Source organism: Cebidichthys violaceus, unplaced genomic scaffold (genome assembly GCF_023349555.1).
Source record: "Cebidichthys violaceus isolate CVI_PGR_0920_01 unplaced genomic scaffold, fCebVio1.0.p SCAF_15, whole genome shotgun sequence".
Classification (NCBI taxonomy): Eukaryota; Metazoa; Chordata; class Actinopteri; order Perciformes; family Stichaeidae; genus Cebidichthys; species Cebidichthys violaceus.
This window is the reverse complement of record NW_027176318.1, coordinates 7,448,137-7,472,170: the sequence shown is the minus strand read 5'-3', so window position 1 is coordinate 7,472,170 and position 24,034 is coordinate 7,448,137. Positions and strand designations below refer to the sequence as shown.

The 24,034-nt window shown below is 41.0% G+C and overlaps 1 protein-coding gene across 1 annotated transcript in view; it reads right to left on the bottom strand.

The window, feature by feature from the left end:
• Positions 1-24,034, bottom strand: part of cntnap2a (contactin associated protein 2a) — a 303,910-nt gene that overhangs the window by 149,832 nt on the left and 130,044 nt on the right. The window contains exons 3-4 of the mRNA XM_068709763.1: positions 18,791-18,984; positions 4,183-4,330 (exon numbers count right to left, since the gene is read on the bottom strand). Of these exons, the coding sequence (XP_068565864.1) occupies positions 4,183-4,330; positions 18,791-18,984 (342 nt within the window). The remainder of the gene's footprint in view (positions 1-4,182; positions 4,331-18,790; positions 18,985-24,034) is intronic.

Genomic DNA, 24,034 nt, shown 5'->3' with positions numbered 1-24,034 from the left:
CAATACCACAGAGATACCACCTGCGTCATGTCAAGGCAAATTGAAGGTGCACTTGGCTGGCATGTTAAATTGTATCCATGGCAACATGTGTCATTGGGCAAGCAGCAAATTAGATGGCTGCGAGCACAAAAGCAGGTCACTTACAGGACCAGCCTTTACTAAACGAAAGGATTTGGATGCTTTTCATATAATAGGAAGATGTGTATTTGCATGTGTGACTGTTGGTCAGACACAATAATCAAATATTAGATTTACTTTATGCTCTGGTATAAATGTGGACAATGCGTTTGATATTCTATAGATAAAACAAATGATGAAAATGATAGTCAATATGTTTATCCATTATGAATCCATAATGTTGGTCTCAGCCCTAAACTGTAATGCTGTATGTGTTTTCCGTATACGTATTATACGTCAGAGCCTGAAGGCTACAATGATGCTTTTTTGTTTGTCTGCGTTTGGCCTCAGTCCTGCTCCATAAATAGATGCTAACAATAAACAAATCTACATAAGTACATTTCTTGGACTCGACAGATAATGATGGTGATACATCATCCTGACAGCAGACTTAAAGTATTGTTGGCATAACGGCCACAGGTTGAAGTCAGATATGATATGCTTGCATTCATTTGAAATTCTGCTTGCATGAGAGTGATTGGTTTGTGCAGAACATTTAATTTGTACTCTGTTTCCGTCCCACTTCCTTTTCTCTCACGTACTGGCGTTACTATTTCCTGACTCATCTATGAAATAATTGATTTTCTGTTGATCCTATGTTAATCAAAATGCAAATGAGCACGTAAATTCCTCAGCATGGTGGCTCACGACTCCTTTATACCCTCTAGCTCCGGCACAGACACATACACACACAGCCTTTCACTGCACAGTCCTAGATGAGTCATAATATGGTGTTGCATTTAATTATCATACATTTTCAAAACCCAGAATTATCATCTACAACCAACATATTTGGTGATTATGCTGGGAACATAACATCTATATTTATCTGCCTCCTTCTCCTCCTACTAATTCTTCTTTGTGCTTTCTTCTTTCATCCTCTTTACTTTGCCGTTTCCGAACAATGTACTTCTCTTTTCCATCTTTGGATTGGGAAGGAGGAAAACATTTAGGAGAAGTTGATTCTAAGAGAACCGGAGAGTTGGCGAGTGAAGGGTGGGTAGATGAACAGACAAAGGTGCGAGTTCTCATTTTATGACTGAATGCTGAAGAAAGGAACAGTGACAGTATAATCATGAGAAAGCACTGCGGGCTTCAAAACACAGCTGACAAACAACTCTGAAAGACACACCTAGTGTATGTATGAGAGAGACTTGTATGTCTGTACATGCAAGTCTCTCTCTCTCTCTCTCTCTCTCTCTCTCTCTCTCTGTACCACATCTTGTATGATATCTGAGTTGTAAGCCTGTGTTCACCTGATTGTGTCTGTTCTGTGTATGTATTATGTGTTTCTTCTGTCAGTGTGTGGATGACAACATTCATATCTGTTAGAAACACAATTCTCAGTGCTTATTTGGCCCTGTAACCGGAATGTTCTTTCAATTGTATCATCGTTTACTTCAAAGACTGTCTGTCTGTCTGTCTGTTGAATGAAAGGATACCAGGGTCCTTGTTACTTAACCTGAAATCCTATCTTATCTCAGTTGTGGATGACATTAGACTTTTTCCTATTTTGTCTTAGAATAGGAATCTAGTTATTACAGAACGGTCCTAATTCAAGGATTTCCCAAGTATCCTGAGTTAGGATGTCATAAACCCTGTTCTTAATTCAAAAATAATTGGTAAAAATTGCAGCGGCACAGTTGTTAGGTCTGCAAGGCAATGCCAAGGAAGATGGGAAACAACATGAACATCGAAATATAATGACTGAAAGGCTACTGTAATGAGGTGCCAAGGCTAGATGTGTATTCAAATACAAGTGTCCTTTTTAGATCTAAGAAAGGAAAGCTAGAGAGAGCACACATGATCTATTTCATCATAAGTTATTTCACACAGCTGAAACCCATCTACATCCGGGAGGTAAGCATAATTGCAGTGTTCCCCTAATGGCCCATGAGCAGCTCCACTGGAGCAGACGCTGGTCACGTTAACGGTAGTGGTTGTGGAGGTAGGGAAAAGTTAAAGCTCATTCATATTCATATTTTGCTATACCACAGTCTCAGTCTAATTCTACTGTTGTGTATATTGGGGGATTTAGGAGTGCAAGGTTTCTGTTGTGCTGTATCTCTTATTCTTTGGTATATGACTGTAAATGTACATTATGTACAGTAAGATGACATTTTGAATACACAAACCCCCTATTTATCTATGTATTCCAATGGCAATTACAGCCAATTCATATTTAATTTAAACAGATTGTTTGCAGAAACCATGTTAATACTGTATATGACACACTGTTTGAAGACAATTGACAAGTTGGTGGAGAAGCTGCAAAACACATTATATCTACATCAAATCTTTATTGAGCCTATACTTACTTTCACATATAGCTAGCTACAGTAGTGACAAACAGACTGTCTTAATAAGCCGACTTGGATCAAACCCAACTTTTTCTTGTATCCATTTCTAAAAAAACAGCCTGTATATAAATAGTATAGACTGTATTTCAGGTTTGTTTCTACGTACTGCAAAAATGTTTACAACTCACAAACCCGCTGGTGCTTGACACCCAGCTTGACTCTTGTGTAAGCTATTGATTGTTCTGACATTTCTTTCTCTAAAGTTGAGAAATATATCTGGTTGTGTTATACTTCCATGCTATACTGTATTTGGAAAAGTATAAGTAAATAATGCTCATAAATTATGAATGGATCTGAGCAAACCATGTAATGGTTGTTACCTGCCTCAATGTGTTACCCTACTTTTGGAAACCTGTAAAACATATCTTCTCTACCTTCTTAATTGTCACCAAAAAGCAAAGCATATCAGCATTATTATGCTGAACCTAAGAGACCCTATTTAAAGTTGGTGTGGCTTGTATGAGATACTTATCCATAGTCAGTGTATGACCTAAAGTAGATGGCGATCGGCACACACCCAGCTTGGAGAAGCAGACTAGAGTAATCGCATAAAAGCAAAGCAATGTAGCAAACATTGAGTGTCCTGTCTGCTTCTCCTCCTGTCTGCAACAAAGTGACTATGAGTAAGTCCCACTTCAAAACATCCGAACTATCCCTTCAAATAACAGCGCAGATGCCAATTTCTATTGTTCAACTTAAGATCAATGAGACTAACACTGTTAGAGAGTACAAGGGTAGAAGCTATTCTGGTGAAAAAAACGGCAACAGCAACAGCAACATCTTGACTTTATCTAAGTACAAAAGCAGTCACGTGTATTAGAAGTGAATTATTTCCCTGTCAAAGTTGTTTGTGAGTGCAGGAGTGTTTTGTTGGAGGGGACAGGTGATGGATATAAACTTAAAGTGGGCTGGATTTCTGTGTTTTATTGTTCTGTGCATCTGTGCATGCGTTACGCATCTCTCTCTCTCTCTCTCTCTCTCTCTCTCTCTGTCTCTCTCTCTCTCTCTCTCTCTGTGTGAGTACCACATCTTGTCATCTTTATCATTACTGACTTGCTTTTCTTTTAACATGGGAAGGAAATGAAACAAGGGAAATATAATCAAAGGGATGAGGACTGACTTGAATGCAATACATGCCCTTGTGTTCACACGCAAAGACATAGACACACACGCACTCACGACCATATCCACACACAGTGTAGTGCATTCTCCGGAGTGAAAGATGTACGTGTGTCACTTATAACAGTAATTTATGCAGAGCGTTAATTGAAATTTGTTATCAAAATCAATTTGGCAGCCTTTAATAGGATGAGAGCAAAGGGGCTGCAAGAGAGCCAGTTCCCTGGATGATACATTTGTTAGAAAGCGAGAGACAGTGTCTAAGTGTGTGTGCATCTGTGTGTCCGTCCGTCTGTAACCTTTTTATTTTTTGGAGCTGACAAACCATCATTGGGCTCTCCCAATAGATCGATTAAATGTTAATACAACTTGTTGGAGGAACTAAAGTATTATCATGTACAATTACTTGATCAAGTATATTCAAATATTCTTAGTTACTAGTTGAATGTGTATGTGTGTGTGTGTGTGTGTGTGTGTGTGTGTGTGTGTGTGTGTGTGTGTGTGTGTTTTGTTTGTCTCCACTCACAGTAGGAGCAGCCATAAACTTCTATGCGCAGACCAATCCGTCCTTCCTCGCTCCAGTCCAGCGGGACGAGCCTCAGGAAGCGTGCCACGATTCCCTGCTGCAGCTCGTGGCGAACTGAGCTCTCCGAGTTGGAGTTCCCAGAGAAGGCCTGTGAAGACAAACACACACACACACACACACACACACACACACACACACACACACACACACACACACACACACACACACACACACACACACACACAATGAAATTAAATACATCAAAGCAACAAGCCTGCAGTCAAACACGCAGCTTTGAGACTAGGAGCAAGAGTATTTGTTCCATTCACCACATCCTGCCCTAAAGATGCACACTCACAAAACATACAAAATAATTATGAGTCTACATATCTAATAAGCCCCCCATAAGACAATCTGGCTGCAGGGGATTTGAAGGGGAAATTGCATATTGTATTCAGCTTGGAGTGGATGTAAGAAAGTCCCTGTTCACATCATCTCATATTTAGGCTGATTTCTGGGTCCCAAAAGATCCACAGGGGCTTGTGACTGATGAGGTTTACAGTTCCTTGTCATATTAGCGCTGCGTTCTACACATTCCGTTTGTGCAGTCTCTGAGATCTAAGCCTCTTGAAAAACAACACACTGTATTGCCTCCAAACTAAAGAAGAATAGTCTGTTGATTTACTTACTTAACTGTGCACATTCAATAAAGTGTACGAGACAGAAGAATAAACGTTTTCTTTTTGGTTCTTGGGTAAAATCACATCCAAACACTTTAAATAATCTTTAAAGGGGCAGGATGGCAACAATTCACCATAGTCAGCAAATAATAGGATAGAAGCGACAATAAAGTGGTTTGGATTTGAGGACAGCAGGCTACGTTTGGCATCTTTAGAAATGTAATGGCAATGATACACTAAAACAACAACATTAACTGTGGCCTCTCTAAAAAGCAGAGGCAGGGGTTGATGTCAAGGAATTCATTGTTGTTGTGATTTGATTATCACTTTGTCTTCATTTCTGCTTCGCTGTGATACGTTTTACACTGACCTATTTGGTGAAGCAATCTTGTATGGATGTATGCATGTACTGCATGTATGTATGTATGTAGTTTTTGTTCACGCAGTAGAAATGAAGGACAGAATAGAGAAAACTCACATGTTTCGCAGCATAACAGAAACCTAGAATACTGACACAGTCAAAAGAAAATGGACAGTTAAACACATCCCTTCGTTCACTCTCATTTTCTTCCCTCTTTCCTCCTCTCCTCTGCACCTCCCGCTCAGTGTCTCTTCCTTCACTTGACCTGGCACATGATGGGGAGAACCTCTAACCACCCACTAATCCACCTCACCACAGTCTCTGAACTATTTTCACTTCTAGGCTTTCTCCTCCTCTCTGCAACAAACACATACACACCACCACCATGTTGCCCGTGCTTTTCTTCTACACTCATGCACTAAGCAGCAGGCATGGGCCGTTTGGGAGAAGCATCATTAAAAGCCGAGCAGGTAACTTGACGAGAGCAAGACACTAGACAACCATGTGTTATTCTAGATAAGGCGTGGAGTGGGCAGGGCAGTGGATGAGTGTGTGGGGGGGGGGGGGGAAGCTCTGCTTAGTCAGTCTGCTTTGAGCCGACTCCTCAGTGACCCATATGTACCCCTGAAGATATGCTATCTGCAAAGGAGGAGATGGTCAAGAGTTCACACTAAGCTCAGAGCCACTGTACTTCTAATGTGGCAGGGGAGAGGCATGAGGTGAACTGTGCTTCTATCTCCTCTGTGCCTTTCCCTCACTTTCATTTTGAATCTTTATTTATCCAGGAAAGGTTAACCGAGACCACAAACACACGCTTTTCTTTATTAGCACCCTGCTTCAAATTCACACAGCTCCACATGACTCAGCAGGGAGCCCTTCAGTATACTTTAACTGCAGCTTCTAGTCTCTGCAGGACCTAAAGTTCTGGGTTAAGTGTCTTGCTCAAGGTGCGGGGTGCCAGGGAATAGCCAATCGACAGCTTATTGTACTCGTATGTTAAGGAAGGCGAAAGCAAATCATTTCCTTTGTTTCGGAGCCACCTCAAAACGAAAGTATGCATCAATGGCGGTGAACAGATCACCCCGCTGAACCACTTCCAGTAACTGCTCGATTAGCATATAGAAAGTCTTGGTTTAGGATGCTGATATCCAAAATTAGTCTTCCGTCGAACCAGGAAGTGTGCGGAGTAAAACCCTTTCCATCTGTCGTGAGTGGGGACAACAGACGCAGCCTGTATCTGTAACACGGCCTGGATCTCTAATGAGAGGTAATCTATCTTCCCCTGGGGGGATAGATTCCTCCCTCCTTCACCCCCACGAAGGGAGGGGGAGGACGCTGCAGAACTGGAGAGATGGACTCAGGCTCAGTGTCCTATTCATGCATTCAGTAAATGTTCAGTCGCCTTGCCACTTTCTGTAAAACTGCGTTAGAGGACGAGGGACCAACTGTGACGCAGCAGCTAAAACGCTGGGATGTCTCTAGGGTCTCTGCCCTATTCGCCGCTCAACCCACCATGAACTGACATAGAAAAGGCAGAGCCGGTGATGAGGTCGGTGAACAAAAAGGGCTCAGCAGGCACATTTTTACCTAAAACAAGGCTATAAGGCGCAGTGTCCTCAGAGCTGCAGAGGAGCTAGGATACATTCATATTTTAACATACTGTACAAAGACATAAAAAGAGCTTCTGAAATCAAAAAAACACGTTAAAGATGTTCTCAAAACTGAAATATTCCTCTAACCACTTGGGCTACTACCACTCTGTGGAGTTGTTGGTACATTTCTCAGATTTTCTCTCTAAAACTAGTCTCTTTCTTCCCTTTTTCTGTCAAATCTTCTAAATCCTTCCTCACATCCTGTGCTCTCTGTTGCGTATTTGTCCTTTACTATTCAGTTTCCAAAAAGCCTGTGGTCCTGGCTCAGGTTTTGAAGCACAAAAAGCACAAATGTATCAATTTGCATGCACACATGGAGCACATATGCACACATACACACGACCGCCCACACACCACCTTGCCATTTAAACTTTTTCTGCAGCGTTAAAACCTGATATCACCCGTAAGCTTATTTCACAGTTGGAAATAAAATAATAATAAAAAACTCTGAATACTGTATATCTACTGAGGATTTGGCTGACTGCGTGCCTAAGACTTTACTTCTTTTTGTCCAGCTGACACTTTCCTATCCTTGCCCGTCAAGGTATAAGAGACAGAAAGGAAAAGAGAACAAAACCATTTTCCAGCTCAACCCAAAAGCTCCATCCCCAATTTCCAGCTTCCTTCTTTTATTTCTCTATTGTGTTCTTCCCGCTATACGGCACTTATCTGTGCTTGGCTGAATGAACAGCTCAATTCAAAGGCATTATTATGCAGAACAGAGGGCAGAAGGTAGGATAGGGAAGAGAGGAAGAGGAGGAGGATAAAGATGAGGAAAAAGTTGTGGATGCTGAACGCCTCGCAAAAGTCTGCTTAGTCAACCATTTAATTCCCTCTCCTCCAAAGTCCAATCATTAACCGGCATCCAATGAGTAATTGGGAATTTGTGTGCGCTTGCGTGTCACTTCATATAGTGTGTATGTGTGTGCGTTTATGTCGGTGAATGTGTGTGTAAGTGTTCGGCAACTTAAGAGCTTAGACACTTTGACGTTTCGTTTAATCAAGAACTGAGGCAATTTATGGCAACAAAGGCCACAAAGTGCCTGAGGCAACTTTCAGATTTCACGCAGTGTATGTCTGTGTATATGTGTGCACATGCTTTTAAGGATTTGTGTGTTTCTCTCCACAATTTCTACCTACAATTGATACATGCTATGTTCATCAAACTACTTTTAAATGTACTGCAGCATTTCTTTAAAAAACACGATGCACTTGGGAATCCTTAGCAGATACAAACCAAAAAATATTTACTCAAATTTGTTGTACCCCTGTGAAGATGTGCATAAAGTTTAAGAATATAAAAAAAAATGAACATGCTGTGTTTTTAAAAAAAAAAAAAGCTAAGTTAGGGAGAAAACCTTGGATGAGAATCAAAACAACGCAGAGCTGTCACATGATTTAAGCAATCCATGAGATCAGTGGAGGACGCTTGGAAAACAAAAATAATGAGGGAAGCTAAGAGCCAGCCAGTGTCCTTGTTGGGCATTTGGAACACCAGGGCTGCTGTCATTCAAGAAACAACAAGCCAATCACTTTACTACAGCTGGTCAACAAATACCCCTGTGGTCTGCTCTGTCTCACACACACTCGACATGTAAACAAGATAATCATGCATGTTGGCATGCGTGTGGCCATACACACACACACGCACGCACGCACGCACGCACGCACGCACACACACACACACACACACACACACACACACACACACACACACACACACACACACACACACACACACACACACACACACACACACACACATTATCTACTTCCTCTGCAGCTCTCCCTCTTTCTTCACCTCAGTTACTTACTTATTCTCCATGGCTGCATGTTTTTCATTTCCTGAATGTGCATCTGTCATTACTGCCTGTATGTCTGTCTGTGTGTGTGTGTGTGTGTGTGTGTGTGTGTGTGTGTGTGTGTGTGTGTGTGTGTGTGTGTGTGTGTGTGTGTGTCAGTGAATACCTATCATGTGTGAGTGTATGTATGTGTTTGTGTGTCTCTGTTTTGACAGCCAGAGACAGGCCTTTCCAGAGAACAGATCTCCAGATACTGAGAAACAACAAGTGAAAGCTATTTTCTGACGTTTTCTTGTTGCTGCTGGACGCTTTGTTCGACCAGCCCAGAGTAAGGGCCATTGTGTGTGCATGGGTGTGTGTGCTCCTTCCTAACAGAGGCAGGGGAAATCAGTCGGGCCTGGTCTGGTCTTTTGTTTTTATCGACAAGTGTACAGGACAAAACAGAAGGGCCATAGAGAAATTTGTGTTTCTGTGAAGCCCTGTGGGCGGCTGTGTTTGCGTGGGTATGGGCCTCTACTGTGCCAAGACAGGACAAACTGTAGTAATGATAAATTCAAGTCATGTATCATTAAAACATGTTAAAGTATCTTTTGTTTTCGTCAACAAGTGAAGGGACACAAGTCGCATGAGACTGTGAGTGAATGCCTACAACCCAGGCATATTTAAGAAAAATAGCACGTCTTTTAGTAGAGCTACTGTGATGTGTTGCAAATTGCATGATGTTTTCAGAGAAAAAAACACTGAAACTCTTAAATGTAACACCAAGCTCAGAGACTGCTGTGATCAATTCTCGTCTACTACTACAAAATAGCACTTCAACACCCATTAGACAAGCTTCGTCCGCCCTCTTTCCAACAACTAAAGCCGTTTATGAATCCCAAAAGTGGAGAACATTCTAACTTAAATATCTGATTGTGCCTCCCATGGTGAGCTTATTATTATTAATGTCCCTTTCCTCAAAACTATGTCGGTAAAATACAGCGAATGGGAACGGGACTTATTGAACACAAAAAGCTGCCTCAGTGGGAGAGATTCTTCATCTCCTCTGGCTAAACACTTATTGACACTTGCTCACAGAATAACATTTCTGGGCTACACAGTCAATCAAGCCTCCCACTAGGGGTGGGGACCACAACCAAGTTCTGCTGCAGGCAGAGGCTAAATGGACTTTTCATCTGGGTCGACAGTTCCAGTCGGGCTGCATAAGGAACTTGACCTATGCTTTATCCTTTTTAGAGATTCAACTGTGTTTTTTGTTGGTTTTTTGAATAGATTGGATTGGTTGCCCTGATAATTCTGATAATTTGTTGCTATTAATAAAGGCATAATTCTGAATTATGTCATTTCTTCTAATTACTGTTATATTTTGGGCATGCTTATCCTCTTCAGTTTTATATGCATCTCTTAGCTTTTGATATCATTGATATCATGCTGCCTATCCCAGTGGAGAGTTCACGTCATGTCTCCTGTTTTCCTGTTTCTTCTCCTCATTTCTACATTCAACACTCTTCAATGCTATCTGAGAAAAAAACATTGAGCTTGAACTGCACAGCACATCTGCATGTTTCATTCTAACAATTTGATTGTATGTCCATCTTTTGCTCTGTGCACTTCAGGTGATTTGCATCAAATACTTTATTACATGCTTTTATTTGTGCTAGCAAGGTGTTTCCAATGTTCTATCTGGAGCTGGGACATTATTACAACCCTTTGTGTCCGTTGCAGTCATGTGCCAAAGCATTTCTATTCAGCTCAGTTTCTCATTAACTGCTTCCACCTGCTAAAAGGAGCTCCTGAAGAGCCGGTGACAAAGGGAACTGCAATCCTTGTATTTGCTTCACATACATTATTAGCTGAAAAAAAAGGAACACTTCCAAAAAAATGTTCTGCCAATACTTTTCTTTACACTTCCATTTGGGATCATTAATTACTGTGGAGTAACTGAAAGAAAGAAAGGCCTCTGTCAAATAAAATGAAATTATACTATCATTATACTATCATCAGTTTTTTTCCCCCCATCTAACTTCACAAAATTATCTTTTGTGTGCAAAACATTCCGCTGCACTGAATTACATTTCACAGAGTCTCACACACACACACACACACACACACACACACACACACACACACACACACACACACACGGAAAGAATAGAGCTTTAAGAGCCCATTACTCAGACTGTGAACACTTGGCACCCTCTCTCCCCTCTGCTCACCAGGGACCAGCACTGATGGAGTGAAGACGGCCTCCCTGGCTCTGCTATGAAACCTCACTCACCACATGGAGCTAAGTCACAGTGTTTGTGTATGTGCATGTGTCTGCGCCTGCTAACGACTCCTTATTTGTGTGTGTGTGTGTGTGTGTGTGTATGTGTGTGTTTTGACATGATGTTTGAGTGGGTCAGCCTATTCACTCATTCATGCTCGACTCCCACTTGTGCATCACATCGCCAACTCACCCAGAGCTTTGACGTTAGTTGTAGGACCCACGAGAACCATTTTGAAAGAGGGAAGTGCTATTTAGCAAAATGAGGCACACAGATGCCACTCACCATCAACAGTCTTGTGGACAAAATAATACAAATAAAAATATATTAATTTTAAGTGATTATCATGGCACCACCTGTGCACTGTTGCTATAAAATGGGAAAGGTGTAATTTTATAGACTTTTCAGTGCCATGTCTTGTCCACCGTCACAAAAGTACAATGTTCATATTCATGACACTAGTCAAGTTCAAGTTGTACCACAGGAGACTTCCATGACTCACTGGGAAGTGTCCTGTCTATCTGATTCAATTCATCATCCTCATTATTCACACTCAGCAATTTTTAATTTCCATACAACTCTTATCTGGAATGGAGTGGAGTGACATTAAAGAGGCTGACGTTCAAGTCCTGTGAAGTCACTGCAGCGGATCAAGATACAGAGACGAAAGTTAGAGGAGACTTTATATCAATGTAGATGAAAAAAAAAAGCCGTAAAAGTCATATTCATGACTGCGAGCAATGCGGTCCTCTGTGGTCTAATGGAATTCAAACATTTTGGACTTTAATTCTGGATGTAACAATTCCTTTGAGCAGTAGCTGCTTGTGTGTGCATGAACATCTTTTTCATGCATGTGGGTCCACATTAATTAAGCAACTGATGTGGTCAATATGAAGGATCAGATCAGGATCAAAACAAGAGGATACTGTCTATTAATACGCACATCAAACAGAATGCTAAAGCTCTTAAAGATCTTGCATTAATATCAAATGAGTGCACCTCATTTCCTCTGCCATATATAATCTCCTTTGATCCCCTCCCCAACCTCCTATCAGCTGGTACCAGTTGCCGTTTGGGCTGTAGCTATAGATCATCTCCATTTTTGACTTGAATCATTGCATAGTGTCACTGGCTTAAGTTCAACAATGCATGGTTGAATGTAGTGTGTATCTATGAAATAACATTTTGTAATTGATCTCCAGAACACTTAAAAATAAGTGAGAATATAAGCATTCAAGAATACTTCGACAGATCAACAATGGCTGTTTGTTTCTCTTGTGTTGATGGCGAAAGCAATTAGTGCCATTGATGTGAAGCACCACTTAGACCACTAGGTTTTTGGTGGAATATTGGGCTGTTTGAAATGATTTCTAGATGACTTAATGAAAGGCTATCAATATTCAAACATCTGAGGCTTTTCTTAACAGCTGTTGCACTGAATGTAGTTGCTGCCTGATTGCGCTGCTATAATTAGAGCAGAAATTAGTCAAATATTTGTCTCTACATAATATCCTCCACCTCTCCTATAGCCCTGATACTATCAGAGCGAAGGACACACTTCATTCTCTCTCTCTCCCACTCACACCAATACACTTTTGATTCAGAGGTCTCACAAGGACGGTGGTCAATGCCAGACTCATCATAAGTGAAGCATAAAAGTATCATCGTATGATAAATGAAATAATTAAAAAAAATGCAAATAGAGCATAGTAAATACAAAGTGAAACTACAGCACAGTCACACTCCTGCTGTGATCCGGAGCACCCCTCCCGATCATTCAATTACAAGCTGACATTTAGCAGGCCACAGATTCGTCAGCTGAATATTTATGACTGAGGTATTTGGTCCTTCATAACACAGGGGTCTTTCCTAGAATACATAGGGGTGATGAAGCTATGTGTCTATTTCAAAAAAGGACTTTACCAATGTATTGTCTGCAATTCATGCTAAAATTGCACAGCTGTTGGGTCTTCCAAAAGACACAAGATGGTAGTTTGCCTCTGCACCTAAACGGCACTTATAAATACATTAAACAACTCATTTGTTATGTTTTATACATATGTACTTTTAAAAAGTATATAAGTCATTATAATACAGATTTGATGTTATTCTTCTGTTAGAGTGTCTAAAGACTGTAGACCAAGACTTGTTTAAATTCCAGACCAGTTCCCTGTATCTCCATATACACCTGTCCTTTATGAGCACTTTAATATATACAGTAAATGCTAAATATTTTGAGCAGTCTATTATCCTTCTTTTCACACTTATTTTATTCATTTTCCCTTGCTTTGGTGATGTATTTGAGATAACTTGCTCTAATGTACACTTACTTCCCTCCTAATGTAAGCCTTCTAGATAAAAGTGTCAGCCTAATGCCTGAATGGAAATGTATGAGGCACTTGATGTCTGTATTTAATCAGATGCAAAAACGCAAGACGATTTAAATCTTACAACTAGGGAAATCACTCAAGTTCAGAAAAGTCAGTGTTAAGCTTCCACGCTTCTTGTTTCTTTTCTTTCTCATAACTGACTGCAAAATATCACACACAAATAAATCAAGTTGCAGTTCTTTAATAAAAGTGAGGTTGCAGGTATGTACATCTACTCCAGTACAAGTGCAGAAACTTGCTTTGGACTACAACCTGTCCCTCAAGCTCGTCTCCAAAGATAGTCAACTGGGAGTCTCCAAAGTCCCTGACCGCCATGTTGAAGCACAGTCATCTGTATATGATGCACTATTTCTCCTATCTGGTATAATTTAAGGAAGCATCTAACCCCTAACACCAACAAAGACACACACACAAGCTGCATAATTTGAATGCAACCTCTAACCCTGTGCTGTCACACGCAATTGTAACATAAAAAAAAGAGACGTTCACGAAATACATTATGGATAGAAACCAGTCGAATGGAGAAAGTTTTGGGTTGCAGGAATTTATGCCATATTGAAGTATAGCACTAAAACCAAAAATCGCATACAGCATTTTTCATTGGTCCAGTGAGAAACCATTATAAACGTGTCCCTGTTTGATCCTGTATCAGCTTAAGATTTGCGGTACGAACTGTGCTAGTTTATTGGATACATACATTACTGTCAACTGACCTGGGGTGCTTGCAGCTACAAGCTTCTCATCCACATTAATAAACATTCTGACAGGGCCTGCTGGCATTATCTGAACAAGAGTTATGGTAAACAAGTGTGTGGGAGGAAAATGTGACTTCAAATGTTTGTTAGTTTGTTAAGTTAATTGCGTTTTAATGTGCAGTCAGACAGAGCATGTTCTTTTTTCCTGTGCTTCCACAGCATTCACTACACACCACATTTAGCTTTTTATGTTCCCACTGAGACACATTAAATCATGATGCTGTAATTGTGGATCAAAGTCTGATACTTAAACTGACAAAAGACAAGATGATCACTTGAAAGGTTTCCAAGACATACCACCAGACAAATTGTAACCTGTCACTGAGAGGTGCACATTTCTAAAATGCATGTCCTGCAACTATTTTATGAGTGAAGATTTTTACAAGATACATAAGTAAATCAATACTTGTATTAAATTGTATATATTGTCATTCATTGCCAAACTGCAAACCATATTATATGTATCATTAAAGTCTAACTAACATATTAAATGCATTTTGTTCATCCTCTTTCTGAGAGATCAAAACCCTGATGTTTTTGCATTTGCGTCTTCTTTTTAGGCACATTGCTACTTTTTGAATGTGCATTACTGACAGATACTATCACTAAATGATGTAGCAGCCAGGACTGTGTATCACGTCACTACTTTTCTAATGTGTATGTGTGTCCTGGTAAAACACAAGATACAAACAATATACTGTGGACCACACTACACTATAGCAAACGTGTTGTTCAAAACTCGACTCTGCATTTACTGTATGCATCTTTCATTACAGCCAATGATTGCTCCCCCAAGTATGATTATTGTGTAACTGATTAATTCAAGTTTGCAAGTATTGACAGTCTCTTAGCGGTGTCCTCTGTTCGACCAGTTTTAATTATCGCAGTAATTTATCAATGTCATTGTGACTCCTCAGTAGTGTGTTAGAGAGAGATTAAAACATTACTTTTCACAAAACCAACACTGCAGATGCCAGGCCTTTACCAACCCTCCTCCCCAGTGACTCACACTCACAGCAATTCTGCTATCATCAACACTGTTGCATTGACTGAAATTTGCCCTCTCAGTTTGGCAGTGAAACAGTTAAGCCATCAGTGTGGAGTAACGGCAGGCGGTGATTGGTGGCAAAATGTGCCCGAATAGAACCTTCATGCATAAGACTGCAGGACAGGTGGTTTTCTCTCTGGGGATCGCTGTGTGAACCTCATCCAGCGGTGAATGGGATTGAGCCGAATGTGATTGAATGGCTTGAAACACGGCCTGATGGTAGCAGTGTGTATGTGTATGTGTGTGTGTGTATGTGTGTCTGGAACATTAAGTTGGCTTAAGCGCCCTATCATCCCAACTCGTCCCTTTGATCAATAGGGCTGATAGCTCCAAAATTATCGCCAGTTTCACACAAACAGACACATTTACAAAAGAAGGTCTAATCTTCAGCTTTAAGCATGTGTGTGCGTGTGTGTGTGTGTGTGTGTGTGTGTGTGTGTGTGTGGGTGTGTGTGTGTACTCATGTAGATTGCTGCAAACCCAAAGCCTCTTCTAAATAAGACAAGAGACAGAGAGAAACAAATGGCTCCAGATTTGCTTGTTACTGCACTGGGGGTTATTGATGGTATATGCCCAGCTTAAAATTATTGGCTCTGTATTTGTTTACACAAGCAATATTTTGAATTACACTGGCAATAAATAAAAAAGCAATATATATGTCATACATCGAGGCAAAACAGAAAAAAAACGTCGTCTTTAGTTACAAGTACATCCAGGATGAATGTGTTTTGGAGTATTTGCAGAAATATTAGAGGCAATGAATCAGGGTTAATGGCAGAAGGAAAACACTTCTGAATAAATAATCGGCAAACAATTATGATGCTGCACACAAAAACAACAGCTTAATTTACTTTCAACCGTAAATGATCCATATTTGTCAACGCATCCAGTCCTAACAGTACTAAAAGAGAGAATAATGATGAAGCTATTTGGGGCTGAATGCAGCTTAATATCCACAGAAAAAAAAGGCACACATGCAAAAAAAAACAAACGTGTATGAAAACACACACCCACTAGAGATTTAAACTCTGGGGCTGGTAAACGAGATTCTTCATGTTTCGGATCTTTTCATACGGAAAGTGTGACGGTGCACATGAATCGTTATTGAGGATTTATACCTTAGGATGAGAGGACATGCTCACTGTCAACACATTAGTTGACCAGTGTTTTCCTGCCTTGTCAGGAGAGGTAGAAAAGCTTGAACTGCATAGCAGAGTGTCAGGAACACATTTGAGAGAAAAAAGTCAGTTAAAAAATACTCTGCTCAGAATTAAGTCTGTCGGGAAACACTTCCTCATGTATCATCAACAATTAACAAGCTGCATCAATGATTTGCTTGTGTTAAAACATTGGGCTGTAGGGTGTTCATGTCATGATCAGACCATATGGTGTGTCAGTGTGGCTCTAATTGGGCTCCAATTCTATTTATTAAAAGGAAAGTTAGGAAAATGAACCCCAGATAAGTAAAAATGCTTCTTCTGAATATGTGCAACTGCATGGCTTTTGTTTTCAATTCTGTTAAGCATTTTGAAAAATTCCCTTGTCAGATTCACTACTTAATACTCTGATATATAGTGAACTTTCAGAAACAGCGGTCAACAGGGTCCGCTTCTGTTTATTCCATGTGTTTTCAAAGCTTTTTCATGCTAATGTGGTGGGGAATGCCCCCCCACTAGTGTTTGTGTTGTGAACGCAGCCCTCAGGCTGGCTCCTCTCCTAAACAATTCCATAATCAGGTCCAGCTTATAAAATGCACCTACTGTGGCCTCATTCTATTTTGGCCCCTGTCCTCTGTCTCTGTGGTGGCTCGTGATGTTTTGTGTTACAGTTATCTATTTTATGTGATCAGTTAGCATGCCAACCTTTGTGAAATACAGCCGTCTATTTTAACTCTGGACTGACATTTTGGATGGAAATTGTTTTTGAAACTCCATTGTTGTCCTGCCTTCGATTAGTGACGCATATGTTAATACCCCATATATGAGGAGGTTATTAGTCACAACATTAACTTGCATTATTTTGCAGCCCTGTTAATCCCAGTTTTTCATTTGTAGGTTCACCTGCTGCTGTTTTGCCTTGACGTTTTGTTTAATTTACATTGGTACAACTGGTTTACTTTTCTTATTTGTGTTGATACTTTTTGGTACTAGTTCCCTTTTTCTTCAGGTGAAGTAGAGAGCCATTGTTGGGAGGCTAGGCCCCCGTGGTGAGGTCCCTACTCCTTATGCATGCAAACACTGGTCTACGAGTGTAGACTGCACCATTTCTGTTGTGAGGATTGCTGTATTGCGCCTGAGGTGGGTTACCGTAGCACCCCTGGGCTCTCCTCAGTGTAGTCAGCCTCTCTACCAGTGGCCTCAACTTAAATCCCACCATTTTGCTTAGTTTATGTTGGATAGGACATTTTAGAATATTAACATTCCTGATAGTTTTAGGGTTTTTAGCACAGACCTTTTAGCTTAATATGTAATACATCATTTTTTTCAATCCCTTATTGGGTACCAGTAATTCTCATTTGTCCATTCATATTTTCCTCCACCGCAGCTCCAGTCCATGCAAATTTGATTATTTTTGATTCCTTAAATAAAACATTTGCTTCATTCTACAAAACACATCTGTCTCATATCAGTAACAAAATCTGTGTGCCTTTTCAATTCTCAAAACAACATCTTAAGGTTTCTTAAGCTTATATTTCCTGGGGTGTAATTCTCCAGGTGGTGTTGTTGGTTCCCTCCTATTTTCCCCATAAGGCCCCGTCACACTAACGTAGATGCTTATACTGTTTTATGTTTGTTTTTTTACTAGATTTAATTTTGATTAATGCCTTTTTGATAAATCTGATGCATTTACATCATATTGATGTTAATTAATGTGTGTCATCCCTGACCATTAAAGTAAAGGGAATACCTTATGGTCTTCTAGCAGATAAGAATCGGGTGGACTGGGGGAAAAAAATACACATCCTGTCTCCACCGGTGGAGATTAAAAAGCAAACAGCTCCTCCCCTTTACTTCAAGGTTTTAAATTAATGCTGACTAGCTTGGTGTATCAACGTTATTCATGACAGGGCTATTCTTCTCTTCCCCTCTCCTCTTGCTGAAAGCCCATCTGTTATCACCTGTAGCTCTTCACCAACAGTGAATAGTGTGGGCTTTTAACCCATCAGCTAATGATCAATGATGCCTAACTCGAGTGCTTGCTAAGTGCTGCGACAGAGGTCTGTTGATTTGGAATAAGAGACATATGGTAGACAATAAAGTCACATAGATCACATCAATGTCAAGGAATAAACTGCTAATGGCTCATTTCCAAATGTTTTTCTCTCTGTATTTTTCCATCTAGAACCAATCCGTGCTTGAATAAAGGTTGTGGTTGATATTACATTTGGTAAAAACTGAGCAAATCTATTGATGACTATGTGCACCACACAGTGGCATGCTCACAAAAAGGTTTCTTCTCTGGGTTACGCAGGGGTGAAAAGGAAGCCTTTACATCCTAATACGAGTGTCATTTAATATCCTCTTCCATCATAAAAAAGTATTTCCCTTTTGATTAATTCTTTTAACACATGCAGTCATAGATATTGTAACAATAAAAACATATTAGTAGTGGAAATACACGCACACACGCATCAACACTTCTTGTTCACTCACCCAAATGTTGCCGTCTTGGTGATACGGTTTCCAGTTCCTTCCTGTGTCGCTGTAGAGGAGACGGTACCGCGTTGTCCAATCAGAGCTGCTGTAGCGACCCTGTGTTGCTATGGCGCTCACCTGCTTTCTGGAGCCCAGGTCCACCTGTAGCCACTGGTAATGGTCACTGTCCAGAGGAGACCAACCACCAGCACCTGCAGAGTCGGTGACATAATGGGTGGGAAGTCAGTTTGTCTTCAGATATCTTATATCCCTATAACAGTAAGTGTCAGTAAAATGGCTTGGCCCTGGTATGATAAATAAAAGGTAGCAAAGAGTGGGAACTGTTTTTTTTTGTACTTCAATATATCTTATTAGCAAGGAAAACAATCCAAGACCGGCAGAGGAGCAGCATGGTTCCGCTAAAATCACATTTTCCAAAGAGAATGTGGAGTTACAGTTAAAGTCTTTCCTATTATTAATGGTCAGTGTCCAGCAGAGAGCAACCCCAGACATTTGTTTCAAGACTGAAACTGGAATAGTGCACAAACTCTTCTTCAGTATCTTCTAGTTATTTACCTGTCGCTGTCACAGCAGACACCTCAACCGGCCAAGAATGAAACCCACGATGATTACGTATTTGATCTGTTACTGATATCTATTAAGCACAAAGAACTTACACAACGTAAAACTGGAATGAGACAAATATAAAAAAAGGGGAAATGCAACTACTGTCAACACATATAGAACCCACTTTATAATGACATATATATATATATATATATATATATATATATATATATATATATATATATATATATATATATATATATATATATAGTTATCTCTATTTGTTTCCAGCTAAGCTCTGGTTAAATATGTGCATCCTTGAGTGCAGAGCAGAATTAAGTGATATTTAACTCCTAATGGAACATGCATAGTGTTTTTTTCTCAAACATGGACAATAAAAGTAGGAGAAATACTTTAAATGTTGAGTGAAATTAGATGACCTCCTCTTTACCTTTTGCACATAGTTTAGAAAATGAGTAAGCATTAAAGGAGAGCTATTCATTATTATTTTCCCATGGCTACAGTTTTGACTGTTGGAATAGATGACGATGATGTGTTTGTATCGTAATCCTCTCTGTGGCAGTCTGCGTCCTTGTGCAAGCCTCAAGCCTCATGGCTCTGCCCTCATTGCCAGACAGATACTCATGTGTCCTCCAGAAGTTGCCCCCTATCACATCTCCAGGTGTCTACCTGAGGCGGGGGGCCAAACTCCCCTGAACCTCACAGGTTAAATGAGCCTTATATTAAATGTTGCCGAAACTAAAGAGCAAGAAAGCTGCTAGACAGAAAAGAAAGTAAAATGCTGGACAGATTCCACTAACCTGATGTCGTCTGCCATTAGAAAGTAGGAGTAAAGCAACAGAGGCGTGATGCCAACGTAGTATGTGGGCTACTGTGAGAGCAGTCAAACCAGTGTGAGAAATACAAGAAAAATGCATGCCGAGTGCATTAGAGTACATAAAACGAGAGACGGGTGCACATACTCACATACACTCGCACGCACGCACCTACACACGCACATACGCACACCTACTAACACACACACGCGAAGCACCAAAAATGTATCAGCTGAGCTTGTGACAGAATGCAACTGTGAAATGATTATCGGGAAGAGTGGGTGGTGGATGGACTGCGACTTGGCCATGTCACGGCCGTCTTCTTTGATTCTCTGTGATGGAATTTTCGAAAGGACACAAATACAGATAAGAGAGTGACAGGCTGAAAGCACAAGTGAAGGAGATTTTAAAATGACAATGAGAGAGAAAAAAAACAACCATATGGACAAAGTTAGAAAAGGGAGATAGTAAGACCAAGAATGTACAAAGGAGTGAGAGAGGAGCACCAAGTATAGTGGAGGAGGCATGCGAGATGATAGTCATATGATAAAATGGAGGGCGAGGCAGTTTGCGATGTATTCCCCCCCCTGGCAAAAATCCTATATCTTATCCAATTACAGAACCATTACACTCCAGCCCCGGCCTTGACAGATAACCAGGCCCGTATCAGTGGAAACGTCAATACCTCAAAAAACCAGTTGCAGCAAAGCCATTCCCTTGGGGGGATAAAACACTATCAGAAGGGGGAGAGTCGGAGGGGATGGAGGGTAAGGCATTGAGTTTGGGAGAGGAGAGGTGATAGTGATCGTAAACAGACAGTAAACAGAAAATAAAGATTAAGAAAGCAGGATGAGTGGACAATGACCAAGGCAGTGTGACGCTATGAACAAGATCGAGGATGGGGTGTCAAAGAGAATGACGAGGAGCTGTGTGTTGAGGGGGTGACAAGCGAAGGGAGGAGGCAGAAAAATGGAAACGAGGGAAGAGTAACAGAGATGGATGAGGTGTGGAGAAGAGGGAGTGATGAGAGAGGCTTTTATGGCTCTGGTAGATAGCATGCGAATGGGATGAAAAAAGGACAGCAAAAAGGGAGCAATGTAGTTATGGTAAAGAAGGTGATAGATGAGGCCAAAAGTGAAGAGGGGAGGATGAACGGAGCAGAGGGAAAAGGATGAGTAACTTGGGAGAAAGAAATAAACCGAACCCATTCAACACTGGAAAGGGGGGAACATCAACGGAGAATGAGACTGCAAGTGGGTTCAAATGACATAGAACAGATGGTAAAGATTAAAAAAAGTTATGGGTAGAGTTCAGGACAATATAAGGAAGTGAGAGAGGAACAGTTAGAATATATGTGCAATGTACGGAAATGAAAATTCCTGATTAATAGTGGTACATTGTAGAGGTGGGTACAGCTAAAATATTGTTGTGTCCGTTTCTCTGAAAGTTAAGCTAAGATGTGTGGCTCCATTTCTGCACATCCTCAAACGCTCTATTGACATACCTATTTTGGTGTCAATTACAAGAAGCAAAATCGTCTTGTATTTCTTCAAAAATGGATGCATCCAGGGCAGACTGACCTGGCGTGTTGTTCCTTATCCAGTCTCCTGCTTCACATTCACACTGCTTGAACGCAATATATTCTAACTGGTCTACTTTAACCTTTTAGGTTGTGAAGTTGTTGCTAACTTCAGGGCTAACCTCCTTCACTTTCATGATCATCATCGTTACTGCTATCTTCATACTCATTGTCACACATGCTCTCTTTCGATCGGACACTCTCTAAAGTTCTGCCAGGTTTGCAATCCCCCGGCAGAAACCATGACAGAGTACCTCAGGCAAACACACAGCTGACAACCTTGCAGCTAAACTAATTGATGCGGTGGAGACTAAAGTGTCTGCATGTGTCCATGAAAACGCACACAACAGTGTGGCTGCTAACTCTACCTGACGGATGAACTGGAGACTGCTTTTGATGGATTTAAGCTGTTTGTGCATCAGGCACATATTGTTGCAGCTGGGAGGCTTATTAGGCTCAACTGGCGAGAGGTTAACTTCATGTTGCTGTAGTGGTATCGATCGGGTGCGGTTTGATTTTTACGAGTACATGAGCACAGTATCGGTTTGATACCCAATATTGGTATCAGTGCATCCTTACTTCTGTTATCACTGAGCAGTCTTGCATAGCCAAACCTATCTTCACGCTTCCTTTTATCGCTGTACCAGTGCTGGAGAAAGGCCTGGCTAAACCCATCATACTTGGACACTCAGGGAATAAAACACTCTGGGTTGTTTGTATGTATGTAAACCCATCACAATCTATCTGAAATAGACGGCTCATGGCAGGCTTGGATGCACAGTCTACATCCAGTGAGTCAAACCAGTGATAAGAACCACAAAGAAAGAAGTTAGCAAAATTGTACTGGTTGATAGGAATCACATTTTTTAATTTCCAATATTGTTCACCCTGCAGTGCTACAGCAAAAGTGACCAAACTCAAACCACTGGAATTTGCACTGCAGCTAAAACAGGCAAGAGGCTGCATTGGTATGTGACATCATGACCAGACATTTTGTGTGCCTGTTTTACACCTCAGCCACTTCACACTTCACTTCCCCTCTGGGGCCCATGCAATGCTTGAGAACTTTCCAAATCTTCCATTCACCACCCGTCTACCAGATGCCCCCGGATTCTCCCGCCAGTCCCAGTCACCCGAGTCCTGCACACCTGCCTTTCATTCCTGAAGAGCCACACTCTGTATATATACCTGCCCTCTAACGCTGGCTCTCTGCCAGACTGTGAATGTATGCCTTTAGGTTCTAGACTTTACTCCCTGTATGTGCACCTGCACCTGCCTGCATCTTGTGCCTGCCGTGTCCTGTTAATTTGTTAATTACATGCAGCGTATGTTTGAACCTGCTGCCTGCAGGCCTGTTTGCCACCATTCTTTCTAGTATAGTTCCCGTTCTAGCCTAAGTTTCATCTAGATCTTCTTCCATGTTGTCTTGTAAACAAACTGTTGTATTGTTGATGTGAGAAAAGGTGAGACAGTGACATCATACCGTCCAATCAAAGCCAGTTAGAGTACGTCCATACACCTTCGAGTTTGAAGACCTTTCAGATGCAAAACAATTCATAAAACTAGGAAAAAACTCTGGAAAGGTATTCGGGTAACAATCATTTGATCTTCCGTCTCGACAAGCTCTGAACATTAGAATTACGGCATTCGCGTTCCAATGTAATATACAAAAAATACATACTATTTGATTGATCAGCTCCGTGCAATGCTGGATGCTGTTGCATTGTTTTATATCAAAAGTTTCGGCAGGTTTAACTTTATTACTCTGCCTTTCTTTGACGGAGCCTGACCCCGCTATCTCACCGAAATGAATGAGGAGACTGCTTTTATGAAAAAGTGCTTCTGTCGGTCTGAACATGGCTTTAAGGGGTATATGAAAGGACAGAGTAATGGTTGGGAAAAAGGGGTTGAACAGGACGGATGGGGTAGAAGGCATGTTAGGGTTACAGGGTTATTAGAAGTAACAGATAGGAATGACAAAGAGACAGATAGATTGAGAAGTGTAGAGACGAAAAGGTTCCAAAGATCGTAAAAGTGATGGCAAGCATTTTGAAAGACGGACTAAAAAAAACAATGGGAGAAGAGAGCTGTGGGCTACAGAGCTCAATGGTGGAGTTCAGAGGAGGAACAAGGGACAGGAATAAAGGATGTGGGGGAACAAAACAAAGAAGCGGCCAGAAAAGTGATGCTGTCATAGATTGGAGAGGAAGGAATACGGCTGGAAAAAGAGGAACAGATGAGCGGTGAGAGGTGAGGAGGGGCAGCTTGACAGAGGTTAGG